Consider the following 21,944-nt stretch of genomic DNA (forward strand, 5'->3'; position numbering starts at 1 on the left):
TTTTAGCTGACTAAAACAAGCTGTTCTGTTACAGGGCTCAACGCAAATAATTTTTTATACTGGCCCGGTCGGGCCAGTGGTTCAAATTTTTCACTTGCCCTGCCAAAATTTTCACTGGCCCCAATAAAAAATGTCAGTGTCACATATTTAAAAATAATAATTTAAAAGTCAAATATTGTATACATATAAAACAGATATGTTCCAATAAAAAAAAGGCTCCCAACTTTTCTGCTTTACCTGTAAACTGACAGCAAATTGTGCTAAATATTGCATAGTTTCTTTCATCGTGTTTTACCCAAGTAAATGTCTGCTTCAAAGATGCTAAATACATTGATGAAAATATATTTTAGTGACTGAGGGTGAAGCACTGGCCCGATCGGGCAAGTGACAATACTTTTTACTTGCCCGAACATCTCTCACACTTGCCCCGGGCCACAGGGCAGTCCTTTATGTTGAGCCCTGTGTTAATGGATTATCAAAAAATTGTCGCCTAGAATTCTTTGAGTTCTGTGCCAGAGTCCAAGAAGATCTGATAGACAAAGCTGTCTGATTATGATAAATATGGTTGAATTATTTGAGCCGAATATGAAGAAGCCTAGCCCTGTCAGATCTAGAAGAAAAATTACAATGGAAAAAATTCAGCTGCCTTCCTTTACATTTTAAAACCAATAAGCTAACCATGCAGCATATTACATATCTGGCCCATAAATAAACCGAAACACACATAAAAACAGTCTGATGTCAACATAACCATAAACCAGTAATATCTGGCCCACACACAACAAAAAGCCATCACTCATCCTAAACCGATTTGTCACACAAGGGCCAGGACTGGCCCAAACACAACAAGCCACAACTCACGCTAAAACCGGGTTGTCGCACTCAGCCGTATCTGGCCCACACACAACAATCCAAAACTCAAACTACAATTGGCTTGTCGCACACGGGCCGTATCTGGCCCACACATAACAAGCCGCAACTCAAATTAAAACCCGGCTTGTTGCACACAGGCCGTAGCTGGCCCAGACATAACAAGCCGCAACTCAAATTAAAACCGGCTTGTCGCACATGGGCCGTATCTGGCCCACACACAACAAGCCACAACTCACACTAAAAACGGCTTGATGTGTGTGGGCCAGATATGGCCCATATGGCCTTTGACGCCACCGGAACTGAGCCATATGTGACATAGTTGGCCCAGATGAGGCCCGGTAGTGCATGCTATCTGGGTATGTATTCCTTTTGCGAGCCGTTTCAGGGCAGAGCACGTGAGCGGAGCGGAGCGTTGGTAATACCATCAGAGCGCCTTTTCCCGAAAATTCCGCTCGCTTAGCACCGCTCGTTGAACCCAGAACGCCCTTTGATAATTTGCTAGTTCGAGAATCTGTAAAAACGTCTAGCAATAAGTTATGGAATTCAAGCCTTATACATAAATGTAAAGTAAAAATCAAAGTTAAGATTGAGCAGGAAGAAAACAATGAAAGGGAGTGCGGAGAGACTTTAAAAGTTAGCAAATATTCATCCTGGAATCTGAAGCGGCACATTGCAAGAAAGCACAGGATGTGCTACGAAAACATGGTAATAATGCATCAAAAGGTAAGCTAGTCATTCGATGATAAATAAATAGCTACACATGAATAGGTAAGGTAAAATGCTTGTGTTGAATGGAGCCATAAATCCGATCATGATGACATGCGTACAAAATCATGGCCACAAATTATCTTTTATGCTACATTATGGACACTTCTTTTTCTTATTTAGTCTAAAGTATGGCCATTAATTTAGAATTCGTTCCCAATATTCAACAGTTTGTTCCTTGGAATTAATTATTATAATATTTCGTAATTACTATTACAATTATTATTACTTAAAATTATGAATTAGCCTAGTAAAACATGTGGATGTCGTGGAAACAAATTGTTAATTTGAATGATATCCGGAGCTCCGTATCAAACTGGATCTAAGATATAACAAACAACTGTATGTAAATACAGAACAACAAACTACAAAAGTTATAACATCATTTTAAAATATTATTTTTAAAAAACTTAACCGAACCATTAAGCAGACATAGAATTTAGATGTAGGCTAATAATAATAATAATAATAATAAATAAATAAATAATTATTCTTCTAAATATCAATAAGCGTCATTAATAATAAAAAATAATAATAAGAATATTACAAATTGTCATCCAATTATTAATGTGTCTTTAATCCCGCTCTTTAAACTCCCAAATAAAAAAATTTTGTTTCTTTTCACTTCCCTGGTTTCTCTTCTTTGCCGTCTTTCGTGTGTCAATGGCGTAAAATGAGGGCGTGGGGGAGGCGGAGACTTGAATTTATATGGGCTTGTTATTCTAATGACGATCGTTTTCAGCCGCGACATTTATGAAGGGCAGGTATTGCGTACACCTGAATATCAAAGGTACGCACAGTTTCATAAATCAGGCGGTGAGAGGAGTGTAAGCATAATCTTACGCCAACATATACGCCCGTTTCTACGCAAGAATGATAAATGAGGGCCATTGTGTACAAATTTTTTTAGAGTGCATGTATAAATATAACACACAACTTTTTGATAAACAGTTTATTGAAAGGATATTGTCAGGTTATATCAGGCTAGACATTCATTTGTTAAACAATAAACAAGTAACATAAAGCTAGCAATCTGAAATAAACTTTGTTTTGTTGATCAACAGGCAAAGTACAAAACAATGTTGTTGTTGTTGTTTTTTTGCAGATACACAAAACAATCCCACAATATCATTACATAGTCAGTCCAAAACTGAGTTTATTGCTTTTTCAATATAACAGTGTTCATTCCGATCTAATTACAGATCAGATCCTTTATGTGAACGTTTTTTGCCAAAAGAGAAATAAAATTACAATCTTTGTTCTCCTCAAAACGTTTACGAAATCAAAATATATAATTACAAAGCAGGGTTGCGCTATGAAAAGGACAGCTTAGGTCAAAAAGCCACAGATGGACTCAGACGATGTTAAACTCACAGACAGAAGCTCTCTCTTCACGACAGTTCTCATCCTGCCACTTGCCACCGGAGGCGCCAGAGAGCACAGCGCAGTTCTCTGAACTTCTGCCGTCGGGTTGGGTCGCCTGCCAGTTCTTGTAGCGAATGGCCGAGCCGGTTTGATCCATCCACACCCCTTCGGTTTGCATGTCATTGATACCCAGCCAGATTACGGCGTCGCGTCCGAGGCTGTGGTGTGCGTAATCGTTGAGCTGTGTGTTTTCTTCAGCTGAAAGTGGAGTGCTGAGGATTCCACCTTTGGCTATGCAGTCTTCATTGGCTGTGTGGTAGCGTTTCTTCACCGTGTCCACCAGAAAACACTTGCCGTGGATCTTGACACCTTTCAGACAGACTGGACAAAAAACAACACGTTAAAGTTCAGCCTGCAATCGGCAAAATGGGCTTACGCTCTGAAAAATAAATGTCATCGAAGAATCCTTTTTGGCTGGATGGTTCTTTAAAGATGGTTCTGAAAAACCTTAAAGGTTCTTTGGGGACCCAGAATTGGTTCTTTTGGCATTGTTACGAAGAACCTTGTGTAGCATCTTTATCTATAGAGAAAGGGTTTAAACAAAAACTTCACCCCAAATGTTTATTTGCAAGAAACAATGGCCCTCATTTATCATTCTTGCGTAGAAACGGGCGTATATGTTGGCGTAAGATTACGCTTACACTCCTCTCACCGCCTGATTTATGAAACTGTGCGTACCTCTGAAATTCAGGTGTAAGCAATATCTGCCCTTCATAAATGCGGCGGCTGAAAACGATCGTCATTAGAATAACACGCCCATATAAATTCAAGTCTCCGCCTCCCCCACGCCCTCATTTTACGACATTGACACGTGGAAGACGGCAAAGAGGAGAAACCAGGGAAGTGGAAAGAAACAAAATTGTTTTATTTGGGAGTTTAAATAGCGGGATTAAAGACACATTAATAATTGCATGACGTTTTGTAATATTTGTATTATTATTTTTATTATTAATAACGCTTAATTGATATTTAGAAGAATAATTATTTATTATTATTATTATTATTATTTAATGTTGCCTACATCTAAATTATATGTCTGCTTAATGGTTCGGTTAAGTTTTTTTTAAATAATATTTTAAAATGATGTAGTAACTTTTGTAGTGTGTTTTTCTGTATTTACATACAGCTAAGATCCAGTTTGATACGGAGCTCCGGATATAATTCAAATTAACAATTTGTTTCCACGACATCCACATGTTTTACTAGGCTAATTCATAATTTGAAGTAATAATAATTGTAATAGTAATTACGAAATATTATAATAATTAATTCCAAGGAACAAACTGTTGAATATTTACTTTAAACTAAATAAGAAAAAGAAGTGTCCATAATGTAGCATAAAAGATAATTCGTGGCCATGATTTTGTCCGCATGTCATCATGATTGGATTTATGGCTCCATTCAACACAAGCATTTTACCTTACCTATTCATGTGTAGCTATTTATTTATCATCGAATAGTATGTAACTAGCTTACCTTTTGATGCATTATTACCATGTTTTCGTAGCACATCCTTGTGCTTTCTTGCAATGTGCCGCTTCAGATTCCAGGATGAATATTTGCTGACTTTTACAGTCTCTCCGCACTTCCTTTCAATGTTTTCTTCCTGTTCAATCTTAACTTTGATTTTTACTTTACATTTATGTATAAGGCTTGAATTCCATAACTTATTGCTAGACGTTTTTACAGATTCTCGAACTAGCAAATTATTAAAGGGCGTTCTGGGTTCAACGAGCGGTGCTGAGCGAGCGGATCTTTAGAGAGGCGCTTTGATGGTAATATTACCGCACCGCTCAAGGCTCCGCTCCGATCCGCTCACATGCTTTGCCCTGAAACGTCAGGTAAAGCGCCCAGGCTCTCAACTGAAGGAATACATATGCCTACAAATCAAATGCTTTGGTAAAGTCTCACAAATTAAACATTGAAGTACATGTTGCATAATATAATTACTATGTTTTAGTTTTTTACAGTGGGTCATAATATATCATATATTTTAGTTTGTCAGTGCGTTTTGTGGTGTTAGGAATTGTTTGCGCATTTCTGCACTAACTCAAAATGTGCGTACACCACCTCCTGAGCTGGCGTAGGATTTGAGCGTGCCGTACGCCAACGTCCATATTAATAAATCTCAAAGTCACCGTGGTTTTGGGTGTACGCCAGGTGTACGCTGGAAATTTGGTGTACGCACGTTTGATAAATGAGGGCCAATGGCTCCACTGAGTAAAAAAAATTGGAATATAAAAATAAAATGAATAAATAAACTTTACATATTTATAAAGAGCCAAGCAAACTGTGTTTTTTTGGTCTTTTTCTCTTACTTACAGAAGATCTCCTGTGAATTTGTGAGAAGTTTTATTTAAGATATTGAACAAAGAGTGTTTTTGGAGGCATGAAAGTAAATTTCTTCATCTTATTTTTATTGATCTCTGAGTTGGGGTTAGTTGTCACCAGTGTTTGGGGTAACGCCAGGGCCGCCTTAACTTAATGTGAGGCCCCGGGGCTAAGAGGTTTTGTAGGCCCCCCTTCCCCTCGATTTATAGTTAAAATTTTTTTTAAAGTGTAATATCTAGGTAATCTACATCACAAAATGCATTAGTTTCTTTCGAGACATACAACAGTGAGTTTTCCCCTTTTTGAGCCAGAAAACACCATAATATCATTATTAACATGTCACTGAGCCCACTTGAGCATAAACACAAGACACTTTATTTAACAACCACACACAGCAACATGTGGTGATAATAAAACCAAAATGTGTGAAAGTATATGTGTTTATAAGCTTTATATTTATATAGTTTTTGGAATATACAAATTTGCAGAAAATTGCCACTCATAACTAAATGCTCACCACAGTTTTAAAAATATAATAAGTTAAAGTTAGTTTTAAAGTGAAAATGCATTAATGATAACAAAAGATAAGTCTTTATAGACAGAATCTTTTATTTTTTAATCAGTTATTTATTTTGTAGGCTATTGAAGATATAGTATGCATTGTATTTAGTATTTATGCATACATAAGCATGTAAAACGAACAAGTATGAATATGCACAAGACATACAGGGAACATACCAGTATAAGATCTTTAGATAATGAGATTATAATGGTGCTATCAGGGGATGATCATTTGAGATGGTCTTGTCGCTCTTTACTTTCTTAGACTTGCACCTTTACCGTTGCGTTGCTTTCTCGTCTTTCTAACCCAACAGATGTGTGTACTGTGAGCTAACGTCGCGTCAAACTACATCGCTCCAGCTGCGCACGCGTCACTGATATAAACGCGAGTAAACTTAAACTTTATAACAACTAACAGCATTATGTGCGGGAACTCCTTTCTTAATTTAGCGGCACAGTTTCTTGTGCACGTTTGGAGACACTTCTGCATGCCAGAGACTCGCACAAAGAGAGCGAACGAGCGAGCGAGCGCGCGCACGAAAGAGAGAGAGACCTGCACCTCACTAGTGCTTATTATGAAATTTCAGAAATTTCTCTTTATTTGTTGGTGGATTATTTCCCGTTTCTATGTCACACTCAGTCAAACGTGCAGGAATGTCAAGTTGACAACGCTCACTTAATTACATTACGCGGAATAAAAAAATATGTTACGTCTAACATTTTATTTCACATTAAGTTACAACGGACCAATCAGCAGCCATGTAACGTGCAATTAGAGTGATTGACAGAAAACCTGACAAGTTACAAAACAATATGACCAATATGAGCTCATCATGAACGCAAACTTGTGAGGCCCTTGAACTTGGGAGGCCCCTGGGCTTCAGCCCAGGTAAGCCCGTGCATTAAGGCGGCCTTGGGTAACGCATTAAAAGTAACGCGCCTTACGTAATAATATTACTTTTCCGAAGTAACGAGTAAAGTAACGCATTAAATTATAAAAAAAAATTTAAAAAGTAATGCGAGTTACTTTTCAATTTAATTAATAAAATTTTATAATAAAATAATGTACTGAATTAAACTGAACATATTAACGTAGAATTACGCACTCTGTGAGTCTGAGCGGGAACAGTTTGAAGTAGCCAAGTAAGAAAAAGTAACTTAAAAGTAATCAAGTAATGCAATTAGTTACTTTTTTGGGTAGTAACTTAATATTGTAATGCATTACTGGTTGTCACAGTGTGTTATAATGAAGCCTCACGTGTACAATGATAATGAAATGAAAACAATGTGAATACTACTCATGTGTCCGCTCTCCCCTACTTTTGATTTGTTATAGAGAGATGAGGAATGTTTAGTTTTGGTGTCATTACTGGATCTGCTCATGAAATATTCCACATTTTTTCTCTGAATATTTCCTTCACACATCAATAACACCGGATGAAACTCATCTTTATTGTCTCCAGAGAAAACAGAAACTGTGAAAAATATGAAAAGCTACACATGGAGCCCATCTGTCTTATGTAAGTGGAAGAACTTCCAAGTGCCACATCGTACATTGGAAAAAAAACTGTTTGGGGAGTCACAAATCTTTGAGTTTGTATTTTACTCCAAATATTTATGCTTTATTTAAAAACATTCTGAGTAAATAAACAAAGGCTTTTAAGTACATATATTACAGTGCATGAAAATGTCTTCATGAAGATGAATTGGATTTCTTCTCACCTGTCTGCAGGGCCTGCTGTTCCTTCAGGATGTTGACTTCATCTATGATCTCTTTCATCTGCTGCTGTAGGTCCTCTAAAGCAGCACTAATCTGAGAATCTGAGGAGTCTTAAATCAAGAAATATCCAGCTTGTATTTCACTCCTATATATTTGTATATAAAACTATGATAAGGTTGTATTTGTTAACATTAGTTAATGAATTAGCTATCATGAACTAATAGTGAACAATAATTTTACAGCTTTTATTAATCTTAATTCATGTCACTATTTGCCAAATATATTTGAATACATTAACAAGGATTACTGACAGTTTATGTTAACAAATGCATTTACTAATGTTAACAAACACAACCTTATTGTAAAGTATTACCAAAATTCTTGCATATTTTAAGTTTAGATGCATTTATACTGCATGGTTTTATTAAATGAGCGTAATTCTTACCTTTTTTACCAGCGAGTTTCTTTTTGGGATTATTTTGCTGGTGTGAGGTGTGGATGAGGAGAAGAACTCCCAGCAGAAGATAAACACTTCTGAATCTCATGGTGGTGAATGTGAAGAATGAATCTTTCTCTTTAAAGAGACGTCCAGCACATGGATATGAAGAACTGTAAGAGGACCTGCTGTACTGAGATTTTATCCTGAGGATGTGGGAGGCGTGGTGTCTTCATCATCATCATCATCACACGACACGTAACAAACAACAGAGACTGGGACGGTCTTTTATCGAATAGCAGCCTCTCATTTAGCTTAACATCAATTATAACACAACTTTGGAGCATCTTGCCATTTTTATAAAGGTTTACATGTTTTTGGGTAATTACTCCCTAAATACATCTGCTGTATAATATTATCTTATTATGGAATGGAAGCTATCCAGGTGCACAGCAACAGTTTTGATTTTGATCATGCAGAACTGTGGTACGGATGCAGAGATGCAAACACGACTATGAAAGATGAAATGTTTTGCGATTAATGTCGTACTATTAACAATAAAATATTTTCTCAGGACAAAAGACCTACGACTATAGCTTTGGTTTATTTTGAGAAATAGTACCTGACACACTGCACCATGTTAATATTTTTCAATTCATTTCTCTGATTTGTAAAAGTGCCTCAATACTATAATTTAACACTCTTTAAGTCCAAACAGATGTTAAAAGTCAAATCTGTATTTCAGTTGATGAATTACAGGAGGAAAACTGAATAAACACAATCAGAAACATTCATGAATTGTTATATAACTTCACCCTGGACAAAATGTTGATATTTTATGAATAGTGTGTTTGTTGAAGTTATGAAGCAAGACATGACAAAGTTTATAAAGAAATGTATTTATTTCAAATACACACAGGCACACACACACACACACACACACACACACACACACACACACACACACACACACACACACACACACAATAAGCAGACATTATCCAAGGAAACCCACTTTCTGTCTTTTATCGCCCAGGCTTTCTTCTTTCTGTAGTAGTTCCATGAGAGGAGCATGAAGTGTTTTCCCCACACGCTTCCCAGCCTGTTACAGCACAAAATAATACATCAACAGTGAATCTATTTACATCTATTCATTCTTTAAAACTAAGACACACTCTTAACTTCACATTGTAGATGAAAGACATCTTGTGTGTGTGTCTCTGTGGTAATAAAAGCTAAAGAACAGCAGATGCTCAGACATCCCATACAAATCTGAGTAAACAGGGCAACACTTCAAATGTATGAAAGTCAGTTGTCTAATAAGAAAAACGTGGTGTAAAATGGTTTCCAGAACTTTCATTACTGTTGTAAGCTCAATCCCAAATCATCCAAATGTCTCAGGTTACTCCTAAAATAACTGCGTTTCCATCAGATTTGCACAAAATTTTGCGTTCTCCTTTTTAAAAATATTGACAAAATGATACCATTTCAATTTACCGACGTCATGCGACTAAAACATCATCAACTTCATACAGTGACATCAAAATAACGCAAGAGCGACTCGAAAGCATTTGACATCCCGAATCACTCTCTCTGTATTTTGTCATGCACTTTTCGGTTCTTATGAAGTCAACACAACCTTTCTGTCTTGTCCTCCAACAAACATACCGCTAGGCCTGGTGCGATAATGACTATATGGACTTATCGCACGAGAAGTGAACATGACCTCGGGAGTTGTTGTTTTTTTTAAGGCGGTACATTGCCATCGTTTTTTGCCAAGAATAAATCCGACTGGAATTGGTTTCAAAGCTACAACCCGCATCTCCGATGTGAGGAGAGGAAATGAACGTGAACAAGCCAGCATGTTTACAATGAAAAGAGCTATACAAATAAAAAATTATTAAAAATATAACCATAACATCTACTGTTTAGATCTGAGGTTTTACAATTATAAACAAGACTGCGTGTAATTGCGCATACTCAAAAGAAATAAACCCTTTAAAGCTGTGATTTACACTTAACAATCACTATTAGCTGGTTAAAATTGAAATGCATATTTCATAATATTTTTTTTAATGTTTTAAACATTCAATTAAATAATCCAATTTCATATTAATATATATATATATATATATATATATATATATATATATATATATATATATATATATATATATATATAATATATATATATATATATTATATATTATAATATATATTTTCACCTTAATATTCTTAAAAATCTAAGTTGTTTCTTAGAAAGGATGTTCTTGCATTATTATGCAATTTTATTGTCATATATAATCAGTGAAATAAATATATATATATATAAAAACTATTGTGACAGGCCTACATATCGCACCATGTTTAAAGAATGATCATGTGATTTTTACCCACATCAGGTGACCTTTAAATGTAAAAAAAATTCCACTGCAGTTTTGTAATATATTCCCTTTTCGAACTGGATAAACTTTTTTGCAATTTATGGCAGTTTATGCCTAATTGCAGTGTTTTTTTATTGGGTGCGTTATCAATTCGCTATTTCAATTTGCACAATTTAAAGGGTAAACACAGCTGATATAAGACTATGTATATTTTCCTGAGTTGGATCATCTGGAAGTTTGTAGCTGGACTATTTCAAATACTGTAGCTCATCGGAAAATGAAAATTATCCCATAATTCACACATCATCACGCCATCCCCGGTGTAAACATAACTTTCAAAAATAACCCTGGCCTATGTGTCTGGTTGTCACATGTGTGTTTCATCAATATGTGCTGCCATATTTGACCTTACAGCTGTGATTTTTATATTTACATTAATACACAATGTATTAGTCCCTAAATAAACTCAAAATACTGCATTTAAATTATGCAATCATTTTCATTCTCGTTAACTATTCCTTTAAAATGTCATTAATGCTGATACTTGAAACTAAAAAAATTATAAAATGTGTTTAAATGAAATGTATTCTGACCTCTGTCATCTCAAAGATGCTCTCAGGGTCCAGACTGCCTCCTCCCATCTTCCTGACGCATGTGACTGTACCTTTATGTGTGACTGATATCAGGACACTGGCTACAGAACAGGCTTTCTCCTCCAGGGTGGCATCTACAACATGTCTGTGACCGATCTGAGTCACAAAAATTAAAACCAATACCACATACATAGTGAGTAACACAAATTAATATAAACAAAAATCACTAAACACAATAACAGGAAGAGATGCATTGTGGGTACTGAGGTGTCTGTTGTACCTTGCACAGGGTTACGATACAGGGCACGTTCTCCACATTGAGCCTCATGCAGTCATAAGGGTCATCTGACAGCTCAATCTCCTTCCCTCCTTCCTCATCCTCAGATATGTGCACTTTGGCAATTCTGTTGTAGAAAAGGAAAAGTTAAGTTCATAATTTCTCATATAGGTTTCCCACAATTGTTGTTAAATGCCTTCCTGCAAATGACGAGTTTTTACGGCAATCCATATTTCCGCTATTATCCACTAGGTGGTGCTCTTATCCAACTTATAAAACACTGAAGCATCCACTGATCCAAACAGTAAAAACTCTGTGAATGGTTTGATCATCATTCTGAATATGATCTTTAACAAAAGTCCTTTACAAAAATGCAATTATCTCAAAATTTTGTATTTTTGAAGGTGATAAAAAGAGAACAAATGAAGATAGGATTAAAAGTTTTTTTGTTTATTGTTTGAAAGCAGAGGGTCTGTCCTTTTATCTTATATATTGTATGTTTATATATTTAAAGAAGAACATTTTTTGGATTTGTGAACATCATAAAAAATGCTGGCACTGGCTGGCAACTAAAAAAAAAACCGCTGGCAAGGAAAGAGTTAATGAATACCAGACGATAAGTTTGCAAAGACACTTTAACACGGTTCAGTGTGGTTGATATTCACTACGTAAATGCCCATGACTTTTCCACACCTGGAAATTCCATAATCCATCATTACTGATCCTTACAGCTGTGATGAATCCTGAACGGGAAAAGTTTAGTCACTCACCGTGTATTGAAAAGTGCAGCTTTTATTGCGATGGATATTGCGTCAAACAGATTTCCATCACACTGCAGCAGCTGTGAACACAATCAAACTTGATTTCACATAAGCAGAAATAAACAGCATACAGTCACATTAATATTTCATGATATATGCTAATCTTATTAGCATTGGCCTCTAATGAAGATAACATCAGGATGTGTTTGTTAACTCACCAGTACATCCACATACAGAATCCAACAGTATTCTCCTGGGGAAATACAGAGAGATCGCAGATCCACGCTGCGCCTGTTATTAAACACTTTGTACAGCGTGTTGCTAAGCTCCACCCCCAGCTCTTCTCCGCCCCGCCCCTCAAACTGAGGAGTGGCATTTGCTGAGCTAACAAATAAAAAATAAATTAGGATTTAGTTCTTTAGATATACACCATTGGGATACACTTGCATTAGGTTTTGAATGGTTTGTTTAATTTACAATACACAAACATATATGACCGGTGAACCACTGCGCAGCCTCCTTATTAACGTAAACGTTAAACTGTTCATAGTTGGTCAGGGACAATTTTTTCAAGTGGAAGGGAGGCATTCTGTGATATTTTTAAGTGATTTTACTTTATGAAAGGTGTGTTTATAAATATTTTATGCTTTAATATTTGTATTGTGTAGTAACCCTTTTATAAAAAAAATTAAGATACTCCAGGCTGTGCTGTATCATGATTAAGTCGCATCTGCTTCGCGTCATGCCCATAGACAGTAAAAGAAATGGACAAAGCGACCCCATTGGATTCAACGGAGACAAGTGAAGTCAATTAGAAGCACGCACTTCCTGGGTGTCGAGCGTACTGCGCAGACTCAAATTGAGCTCAATGACGTGGATGTCACGTGAGCAACCTGTCTGGCAATTGTAAGTCTTCTAATAGCCGTGCCACGGGAGATCCGAATCACCTACTGAATCTTGCAGAGACGGCGAGCGTGAACAGGAGCACATTTTGGTTAGTATTCTGATTAGTAATCTCCCTTGACTTTATGCCTTCACGTCCACCCGATTGCCTCATAGTCAGTAAAAGATTGCCTGTGAGCTTCTCTCCAAGTCCATACGGTAATTTCTCTACTGTGCGACAGAAAGTCGCAGGTTATGACGCAATCGTTAGCCTATTTTTACAAAAACTGCTTCTACTGGGACATAACGTAAGATACATGGTAATGGAGCCTTTTATACATTTTCGTGTTTCTTTAGAAATAATTAATGGACAAATGGAGTCTTTAAACGCCTCAGATGTAAAGTTATTCGCTGTCAAAGTGACGCCAAAATGAATGGGAGTCAATGGGATGCTAACAGCAGATGGGTGTTCGCTAAGCAATGGCGGCTTCCAGGGAAGCTTCAATAAAATATGAAACCCTGCCCCCCTGGTCATGCCTAACAATCGCCATTCAGCCGTGACTTATTGCTATTATTCAACACTTACCAGTCAACAAAGAACTCCAGATAACCTTCCTCTGGTACCATGGGTTTGGGTTTACCAATCTCTGCTTTTATTCCTACAAGAACGACTGTGTGACCCTATTGTAAACATCACACAACGCCATGAATTAGAAAAAAACGTGACAGACATCATCTCACTGCACAACATTAGGCTTATTTGACTCCATGCTCGCTGCAAGAACCGACAGGCGGATGACGTCAACGTACCGCGAGAGCGAGTCTAGAAACACACGTAGAAGTCTAATTTCAAATCGCTCTCGCGGTATATTGACGTCATCTGACTGCATGAAGTCGAACACACTTATTTTAAGCAGGATCATAAAACAAGCAAGTAGAGCTTACTAGACTGATTTTGGCAGAACCGTCAGTGTTAGACACCACATCTGTCTCGATCTCCACGTGCCTGTAATCTTCACATCCTCGACCGTCCAATCTCAAATCATCCTGTCAATAACATTCATTATTTACACTTTAAGTTGTTGAGAGCGTTTTGTTTTTTCAACAGTAACGTTAGTTATTCATCTTGTCTTAGTAAAACCAATGTTTCGTTACGTATTAACGCTTTTTATAAAGACAGTTGGTTTCAAATATAAATATATTTTATTTCCTCGTCAGTATCAATCTCACATAGTCCACTCACCCGAACTCCATGCACAATATAAACCTTCTCAGCTTCGCTCAGTTGAACCGCTGCCATGTTTCAAACACAGGAACGTCCACACGTCTCTTCTAGCGCGTCATCACAAAGCGACGACAGAGAGGGCGGAGTTGCGAGCTTGACAGCCAATCACATATCCATGCGTTTGAACAAAGGCGGGGACGATTGTCACTGGAGTAATTTGATTGGATCCTAAATATGTCAATCTCAACAGCAGGAACTGTACGTGACGCACATGTGTGTTGTGTATCGTAAATTTGGTAAGTAACGTGTGGCTAAATGACAACGTAAAATCAATAGATTTTATTTTATATATTATATGTAATGTTAGATGGTTATTGATCATATTTGGCTTTAGATGTTCATTAGTGAAAACGTTGTTTTTGGTGTTACGAAGGTAATGACAAATCAAATGTTTACCTGAATAATGTCCAAATCAATATGATGTATTTTCGGTGCAGTTTTGTTGTTACGATTATATTCAAAACTATGTCAAACAAGCATAATACAGTATCATGATACACATAGAAATTAATTACGGTTTAACTACATTAAAACCATGGTAAAAATGGTACAATGACGTCACCAGTGTACAGTTTTATTTTTAGATATTAACCGTGGTACTAAATGATTTCAGTATTCATGTACAATTGTGTTAACATACAAAAGTGTACTTCGAGTATTTAAAAATACTATGGTATAACTATGTTCAAAAACATTGCAGTAGTATGATGTTACCTTCTGAAAGGTTTAAATGAATGAACATGGACATCACATCCAGTGTCATGACTATTTGCTGTTTTTATTTTCCAGATTGACTATTAGTAAACATAAGACTATACTTGGTAAACAAAGCGACCCATAATGCTTAGTGACAGTGAAGCAAAGGAGCTTCTGTCATTTCTCACACTAGAGATGAGAGCTGATGTCAAAGGTCACGCTACAGAATACATACTGGGTCTCACAGGAAACCGGGATGGGTGTCGGTACCTGCAGTCCAAACCAGACTTCCTCAAAGCCCTGGTGACCCTAACCAGTGATGTTTCCATTGCTATTGTTAAAGACTGTTACCATGCTCTTATTAACCTATCAGCAGATGAGACCCTTCACCAGCCTTTGGTCAAAGAGACAAACATATTGCCCACCCTATTGAAGCATTTACTGGACCCAGAGTATGTTTTTGCTGATCGTATCTGTACGATTCTCAGTAATCTCACCCGACATGAGAGAACGTGTCGAGATGTCTTCAAGACTCTCCAAGAGCAGAATATCGGACTTGCGAAACTGGTTGAGATCTTCTGTCAAGAAGGTTTTAACCAAAAAGCATCACTTCATTACCTGGGACCACTGCTGTCCAACTTGACACAGCTGCCTGAGGCAAGACAGTTTATTCTGGACAAGGAGAGGTGAGATGGTCTGGGGAAAAAATCATTAAAAGCACTTTGGTAACACGACACAGTGATCCAGAACATTTTCTAAAGCAAGATTAATATTTTCCAGGTGTGTGATTCAGAGACTTCTTCCGTACACACAGTATGAGCAATCGACCACTAGACGAGGTGGAGTGGTGGGAACGCTCAGAAATTGCTGTTTTGACTACGGTAAAAGCTCTCAACATAGTGTTTGACTTTAGATTATAACAGTAAATATGTGATATGATATGTGACATTCATCAGTGAATTAAAAGATTTGGTGTCCTTTAAACCATAATGGCGTTTGATGAAATAGCCGTGTAAAAAGCATTATGAGTATTATGATATACCTGTCCAATATCAATTCTGAATTGCCATGGCAATATTATTGCACAGCTCTTTCATTTAGGAAGTCCTTATTAAAGGGACACTCCACTTTTTTGAAAAAAAAAAAAATGTAATTTTCCAGCTCCCCTGATTTTTACTGTTTTGGAATTCATTCAGCTGATCTCTGGGTCTGGCGGTACCACTTTTAGCATAGCTTAGCATAATCCATTGAATATGATTAGACCATTAGCTTTGCGCTCATATTGAGTTGACTACCCCTAATTATGCACTCAGTTAATGACTGTGGCATTTAAAATCAACCATTAGAGATTTTAGGATATAAATGTTTTGATTCTCATATCCATACAGCTCATCATGAATGGTTGCTCGGTGATTCAGTGGATATTTTGCCGTATCTTTTATTACCACTGGCTGGACCCGAGGAGCTCTCAGAGGAAGAGAATGAAGGTAAATCATTTTCGTTCTACACTTTATTGTTATAAACACTACTAATTGTATGAGTTTTTCTTTGTATGTATGTATGTATTAAAAAGTGCCAAATGATAACTTGTAAAGCAAACTTTCCCTTGATTTCCTCTTCAACATTCATCTGTGTCCTCTAGAGGGCGCTGTTTACCTATTTAGTTACAAAGAGAAATAAAGTGGAAATACAATGTTTGAGAGGATTTATTCAGCCAGAATTCTTGCTTCAAGTCTGAGGTTTCTTAAAAGTTTGAAAAGTTTATGCATGTCATATTTTTTCATCTTTATAGATCATCTCATAAGAATCAGGGTTTATATTAATCCAGGACTAGGCTTTTATATAAGGACATTTAAGATGTTTTTACAAACATACCTTACAAAAAAGCATTACTGGTGTGCATTTTGAGACAAATAAGGGCAATGATGTTTTTTTACAATAGCAAAATCTTGGTACAGGTTTCTCATAGGACTCGGAGTATATACAGTCATCCATCATCGAGTCCATCATGCAATGGTAGTTCAGTGATCGAGTGAAGAGTAATAGCACCAAATTAAACAAGAATCAAGAAGGCAATGATGTATTTTAAGTGATGTCAGTGCAAGTTGTTTTCAGGTTAGATAACTCAAATATGCATTTTAGTCTGGGACTAGACTTAAACCTTATTCGGGCAACTGCACCTCAAACTAGCAAATAACTAAGACTTGAAACATTACTTTGTTTACTGATCCAAACATCACTATGATCTTTACTGATCTTCAATTGTGTTTTTTAGGTTTGCCAGTGGATTTGCAGTACTTGCCAGAGGACAAAAAGAGAGAGACGGATCCTGACATCAGAAAGATGCTCTTAGAAACCTTGCTGCTTGTAAGAATAACATCACAAATCTAAATTATCCATATAATATAAAAGTGTCTGTGTTGAATTAAATAACATGAAATCAGATTATAAGACATCAGTTTTGTCTACTGTTATTCACTGCTATATCAATGATCTGTTCACATTTAGCTTACAGCGACTAAAGGGTGCCGACAGATTATGAAGAACAAGAATGTGTATCCCATCATGCGGGAGTTTCACAATTGGGAGAAGGATCCACATGTGATCTCTGCCTGTGAGAAACTAGTCCAGGTAATGTCTTTTAATCATTTTCAGTTGTTTAATTAATTTGTATGTTTATATAATGAACACATTTTTAAGGAGTATATTTGTAATCCAATGATAGTGTCATAATATATTGAAATTAGGCATATTGTGAGAGGTTGTTGGCGATTCCGAGTCCCGTTGGATAACTTTTTCCTCTTCTTAAAGGAATAGTTCACCCCAAAAATGAAAATTAGCCCATCTTTTACTCACCCTCAAGCCATCCTAGGTGTATATGACTTTTTTTTCAGTCAAACACAGTCAGAGTTATATTAAATAATATCCTGTCTTTTTTTCAGCTTTATAATGGCTTTGGATAGCTTATCATTTTTAAAGCTCTATAAAGTGCATCCATCCATCAACAACTAATACATACAGTTATTAAACACTTAACCTCAAGGGTTTTTAATGGATTGATGGGTGCACTCTTTTTAGGGCTTCATTACAATTAATTGCAACTAATTGTTTGCAGAATAAAAGTTTTTGTTTATATCATATATATGTGTGTGTGTGTGTGTGTGTGTGTGTGTGTACTGTGTTTATAAATACACACACATTATTTACCTGTGTATATACACAGTTTAATTTTTATTATATATAAATACTTAATATATACATTTTTTTTAATTATACATGCATGTGTGTGTATTTATTTTTACATAATTATTATGTAAGTGCTTAAAGGACAAGTTCGGTATTTTAGACTTAAAGCCCTGTTTTCAGATTGTTTATGGTCAAATAGAACGGTTTTGACTGAAATTTCGACATTTTCGGCTGCCCTGAGAATTTTCGCGTGTTTGTGTTTCAGCTCAGACCTCTACAATGGGTTTAATGGTGCACTGGAACAATCCTTCCTAAAATGCATTAAACTTTCGTTTACAAAGACGTGAAACTCACCGAGTGGTCAGGGGTGTTCACTGATATGCTCACACAAAAATCGCTGCAAAAGATGTTTTCCAACAGCTGTTTTAGCATTCGTTGTTAACTTGTGGACTTATTTCCCCAAACGCCTCACACCCGTACATTCTTCCGCTTAGAGCTTGAATAATAAACACTCCAGCCCAGGTGGTGGCGCTAATCCGCCTTTGCCAATTGCAAGAATAGAAACAAAGTTCCCGGCGCGGAGTAATACCATACCTCACAGCACATCTAATACATGTCAATGGAGTTGGTAAAAACTACGATAAAACCTGTTGGAATGCGTCTTTTGGAGCGATTTTTGTGTGAGCATACCAGTGAACACCCCTGACCACTCGGTGAGTTTCACGTCTTTGTAAACGAAAGTTTAATGCATTTTAGGAAGGATTGTTCCAGTGCACCATTAAACCCATTGTAGAGGTCTGAGCTGAAACACAAACACGCGAAAATTCTCAGGGCAGCCGAAAATGTCGAAATTTCTGTCAAAACCATTCTATTTGACCATAAACAATCTGAAAACAGGGCTTTAGGTCTAAAATACCGAACTTGTCCTTTAAGGGAGAGTAAAATACGGACCAATTTTCATTTTGGGGTGAACTTTTCTTTTAAAAGTTAAATGTATCGTTTTTGGTTCTCGGCAACATGAAGCAAAATCCTCCCGTGCACTTTTTTTGTGGACAGTAGGCAGATTCCAGTCCTCAGATTTACGACTTTGGCCGGAAAAAACGGGAGACACTAATTTGGTGGAAAAAGCTGTTCTTGCAGCTGTGGCGTGTGAATATTTGGGTACGGGCGCATGGAAAAGATGTCACAGGGTCTCTTATTAAAGCCTGATTTTCTCAATAACGTCTGGGAGATCCCTTTACAACTCTAAGCCAAAAGCAATGGCTCGGTCATTTACTTCAATCCAACCATTTTAATTATCACCATTAACATGCCAAGTTCAGAATGAGGCTAATATTTATCCAGGATTAATGGATTTTTTTAATATAATAGTTTTTATACTACATCAAGAGTCGCCATTAAGTTTTTCCCAAAGTTGGTAATTGAGAACGTCAGTAAAACCGCAGTGATATTTATCTGGCATCTAATTAGCTACCTTACTGCATTATTACTGCTTTTCTTTTACTGTGCGCTCACACCAGACGCTTGAAAATTTTAATGCTGCGTTTACACCAGCCACGGTAGAGGCGGCAAGCGCGGGTGATTTACATGTTAAGTCAATGCAAAAAAGTGATTACATGCGGATTATTATCCTGCAGCGCAAATGGCGTGGCGCGTTCCGCGCGAATTGAGCATTGCCGCAGGAAACGCGCAAGTTGAAAAATCTGAACTTCGGGAATTCCTGTGCTGCATTAACCAATCAGGACCTTGCTGTAGTAGTGACGTGGGTCCCATGCCCAAATTTCCCCGTGAATTTCTTGAATGACTAGAATTTCATGCGCAAATGAAGGGAGTGAACTCAAATGTTCAAGCATCCAACTACGCACGAATAGTGCGTTTTTGCTGCCTCTACCGCGGTGGTGTAAACGCAACATAAGTTAACTTGCGTCATTTGCGCGTAAAATTCAGACACGAATACGATCAATTTGCTGACTTTAGCTGGCTTTTAGTCTCAATATGTGTATAGCTTCAAGTAAAGAGTTTTTTTTACAACTTACCAGATTGTGCGACACTCTTGACTAACTTTCTTCCTTTTTTATTCCTGCTTCTATAAAAGTACGATGATCTGATGTACAACTCCGAGTGTTCACATACAGCGATGATGATTTTGTCCTCCATTGTTGTTTCGTATTTCTGCCCCCGCTTGCTACGTTGTAATCACGTCACTACAAGAGCAAGCTGCTGATTGGTAAACGCGGCACGAATATTAATATCTTAATATTAATATGAATAAAATATCTGAACAAAGTTACAGAGTGAATCATGTGTAACGTGTGTCAAACGCCCTCATTCACACAAATCATGCAGCCAGATATCTATTGCGTCTTTGCATTGAGTTGCAACATTTAAATCACTCACCCTTAACGCTTCATTAACGTCTGGTGTAAAGGCACCATTATGCTGCGTACACACCAAACGCGAAGCATCGCGGTCCTCCCAGGATTTAACTTTGTGTCATGTTTTCGTGGCAATCGCGCCACCCAATTCAGGTCATTCGCATCACCCTGTGTTTGCGTCTATTCGCTTTGTATGTAATCTACTCACACAAATCATTGAATTCGCATTTGGTGTGAACGCCACATTAAACCAAATATGTGAGAGCGTGATATTCAATGCTGACCCACTGCATTCAGGTTCATTAAAGTTTTTTGTGTCTTCGATTAAGGTTTTGATTAGCGATGAGCCAGAGGAAGGAATGGAGAATCTGTTGGAAGTGGAAATTCCCCAAGACGTGAAAGAAAAACTGAAGGAATTGGATGCCAAAGAGCAAGAGCAACTAGAAAAGGACACCCAGGAACTTTTAAATCAAGAATCTGAGACTCAAAATGAATCGACAGAGGGCCTGCAGAGATGAACTAAACTTAATATACTGCCTCAAGTACATGAAAAACTTGAATGTTTTAGATCATAGAAGATGGACACTCTTATTATTATTTTTTGTTAGTCATACATGGCATTTGAAGCAACAAGGGATGCCCGTAAATAAAGAAAGCTTCATGTCAACAGACTTATGTAGTTATGATATATATTGAACCAGCAGGGGTTAACTTAACCAATAGCCAAATCTTGACCCTTTAAACAGATTGACTCTTAATGTAGTAAGTTCTGATAAAATCAACAATCTATGTGCAGATGATACTTGCATAAAACATTTTCTAATGAAATGAATTCATACATTTTCAAGTGCAAGTTACTGTTTAAATATGGTTTTAGGTACACTGTATATTAATATTTCACATTTGTGATTCTGGAACACCAGTCATAAGGGGCAATTTTTTTTAACTAAGATTTAAAAAAACAGTACGATTTACTTCATCTGATATTTGTTGTTCTCAGAGCAACCATCAATATGAAATGAAATTTTCAGATCTGTCAAATATTGTAATAATGTTTGCCACCACTGTACATCATCTGAAAGTTGCATAAATCAGATTTACTTTACTTTATGGTTTGTTAGGATCGGATAATATTTGGTTAAAATACAACTAGAAAATCTGGAATATGAGGGTGCAAAATAGGGATGTCCCGATACCAAGTTACAAGAACATTAGTAATTATTAATCATATTCAGTCAAAATACATGACAAAACATCTGCATGTTATCACACGTTAATCAAAACAATTAACGTTATATGTAATAAACGTTACACATATAAAGTTACTTAAATCGTAAGGCACGAATAAACAAACAATGAACACTTAATAATTTAATTGGCACCCGTTTAACTCT

At 36.8% G+C, this 21,944-nt stretch overlaps 3 protein-coding genes across 5 annotated transcripts; 1 reads left to right on the top strand and 2 right to left on the bottom strand.

Annotated features, from left to right (window-relative positions):
• Window positions 1–2,575: 2,575 nt before the first annotated feature.
• On the bottom strand, window positions 2,576–8,297 carry clec3bb (C-type lectin domain family 3, member Bb). Of its 2 annotated transcripts, none has more exons than XM_065284541.2 (3): window positions 8,121–8,297; window positions 7,678–7,776; window positions 2,576–3,384 (listed from the first exon to the last, which is right to left on the bottom strand). In XM_065284541.2, exons 1-3 carry the CDS (start codon window positions 8,218–8,220, stop codon window positions 2,993–2,995), a joined length of 591 nt encoding a protein of 196 aa, XP_065140613.1. In that variant the 5' UTR covers window positions 8,221–8,297; the 3' UTR covers window positions 2,576–2,992. The 2 variants fall into 2 exon arrangements, with proteins under 2 accessions (XP_065140613.1, XP_065140604.1); XM_065284532.2 differs by having other exon boundaries at window positions 7,678–7,785; window positions 8,121–8,295.
• Window positions 8,298–9,031: 734 nt separating this feature from the next.
• Window positions 9,032–14,363, bottom strand: exosc7 (exosome component 7). Its single transcript, XM_065281615.2, has 8 exons — window positions 14,252–14,363; window positions 13,954–14,055; window positions 13,595–13,689; window positions 12,345–12,510; window positions 12,136–12,206; window positions 11,369–11,492; window positions 11,089–11,244; window positions 9,032–9,213 (listed from the first exon to the last, which is right to left on the bottom strand). The coding sequence occupies exons 1-8, from the start codon at window positions 14,306–14,308 to the stop codon at window positions 9,109–9,111; spliced, it is 876 nt and encodes a 291-aa protein (XP_065137687.1). The 5' UTR covers window positions 14,309–14,363; the 3' UTR covers window positions 9,032–9,108.
• A 105-nt stretch (window positions 14,364–14,468) lies between these two features.
• On the top strand, window positions 14,469–21,655 carry hgh1 (HGH1 homolog (S. cerevisiae)). 2 transcript variants are annotated; one of them, XM_065284511.2, is made up of 7 exons: window positions 14,469–14,529; window positions 15,083–15,675; window positions 15,770–15,870; window positions 16,378–16,476; window positions 17,265–17,356; window positions 17,498–17,620; window positions 20,880–21,655. In XM_065284511.2, the coding sequence occupies exons 2-7, from the start codon at window positions 15,134–15,136 to the stop codon at window positions 21,066–21,068; spliced, it is 1,146 nt and encodes a 381-aa protein (XP_065140583.1). In that variant the 5' UTR covers window positions 14,469–14,529; window positions 15,083–15,133; the 3' UTR covers window positions 21,069–21,655. The 2 variants fall into 2 exon arrangements, with proteins under 2 accessions (XP_065140583.1, XP_065140593.1); XM_065284521.2 differs by lacking the exon at window positions 14,469–14,529 and adding an exon at window positions 14,574–14,666.
• Window positions 21,656–21,944: the final 289 nt, after the last annotated feature.

This window comes from Paramisgurnus dabryanus, chromosome 19 (assembly GCF_030506205.2).
Source record: "Paramisgurnus dabryanus chromosome 19, PD_genome_1.1, whole genome shotgun sequence".
In the NCBI taxonomy this organism is placed as follows: Eukaryota; Metazoa; Chordata; class Actinopteri; order Cypriniformes; family Cobitidae; genus Paramisgurnus; species Paramisgurnus dabryanus.

Excerpts from the sequence above, each read along its gene's own strand:
- clec3bb (XM_065284532.2), bottom strand. The coding sequence starts at position 8,220 with ATGAGATTCAGAAGTGTTTATCTTCTGCTGGGAGTTCTTCTCCTCATC. Across the intron at positions 7,786-8,120 it reads GAAACTCGCTGGTAAAAAAG|ACTCCTCAGATTCTCAGATT; the intron begins GTAAGAATTACG and ends TCTTGATTTAAG. Across the intron at positions 3,385-7,677 it reads ACAGCAGGCCCTGCAGACAG|TCTGTCTGAAAGGTGTCAAG; the intron begins GTGAGAAGAAAT and ends TTTTTTGTCCAG.
- exosc7 (XM_065281615.2), bottom strand. The coding sequence starts at position 14,308 with ATGGCAGCGGTTCAACTGAGCGAAGCTGAGAAGGTTTATATTGTGCAT. Across the intron at positions 14,056-14,251 it reads ATATTGTGCATGGAGTTCGG|GATGATTTGAGATTGGACGG; the intron begins GTGAGTGGACTA and ends TGTTATTGACAG. Across the intron at positions 12,207-12,344 it reads TTCTGTATGTGGATGTACTG|CTGCTGCAGTGTGATGGAAA; the intron begins GTGAGTTAACAA and ends TTGTGTTCACAG.
- hgh1 (XM_065284511.2), top strand. The coding sequence starts at position 15,134 with ATGCTTAGTGACAGTGAAGCAAAGGAGCTTCTGTCATTTCTCACACTA. Across the intron at positions 16,477-17,264 it reads CTCAGAGGAAGAGAATGAAG|GTTTGCCAGTGGATTTGCAG; the intron begins GTAAATCATTTT and ends TGTGTTTTTTAG. Across the intron at positions 17,357-17,497 it reads TCTTAGAAACCTTGCTGCTT|CTTACAGCGACTAAAGGGTG; the intron begins GTAAGAATAACA and ends GTTCACATTTAG.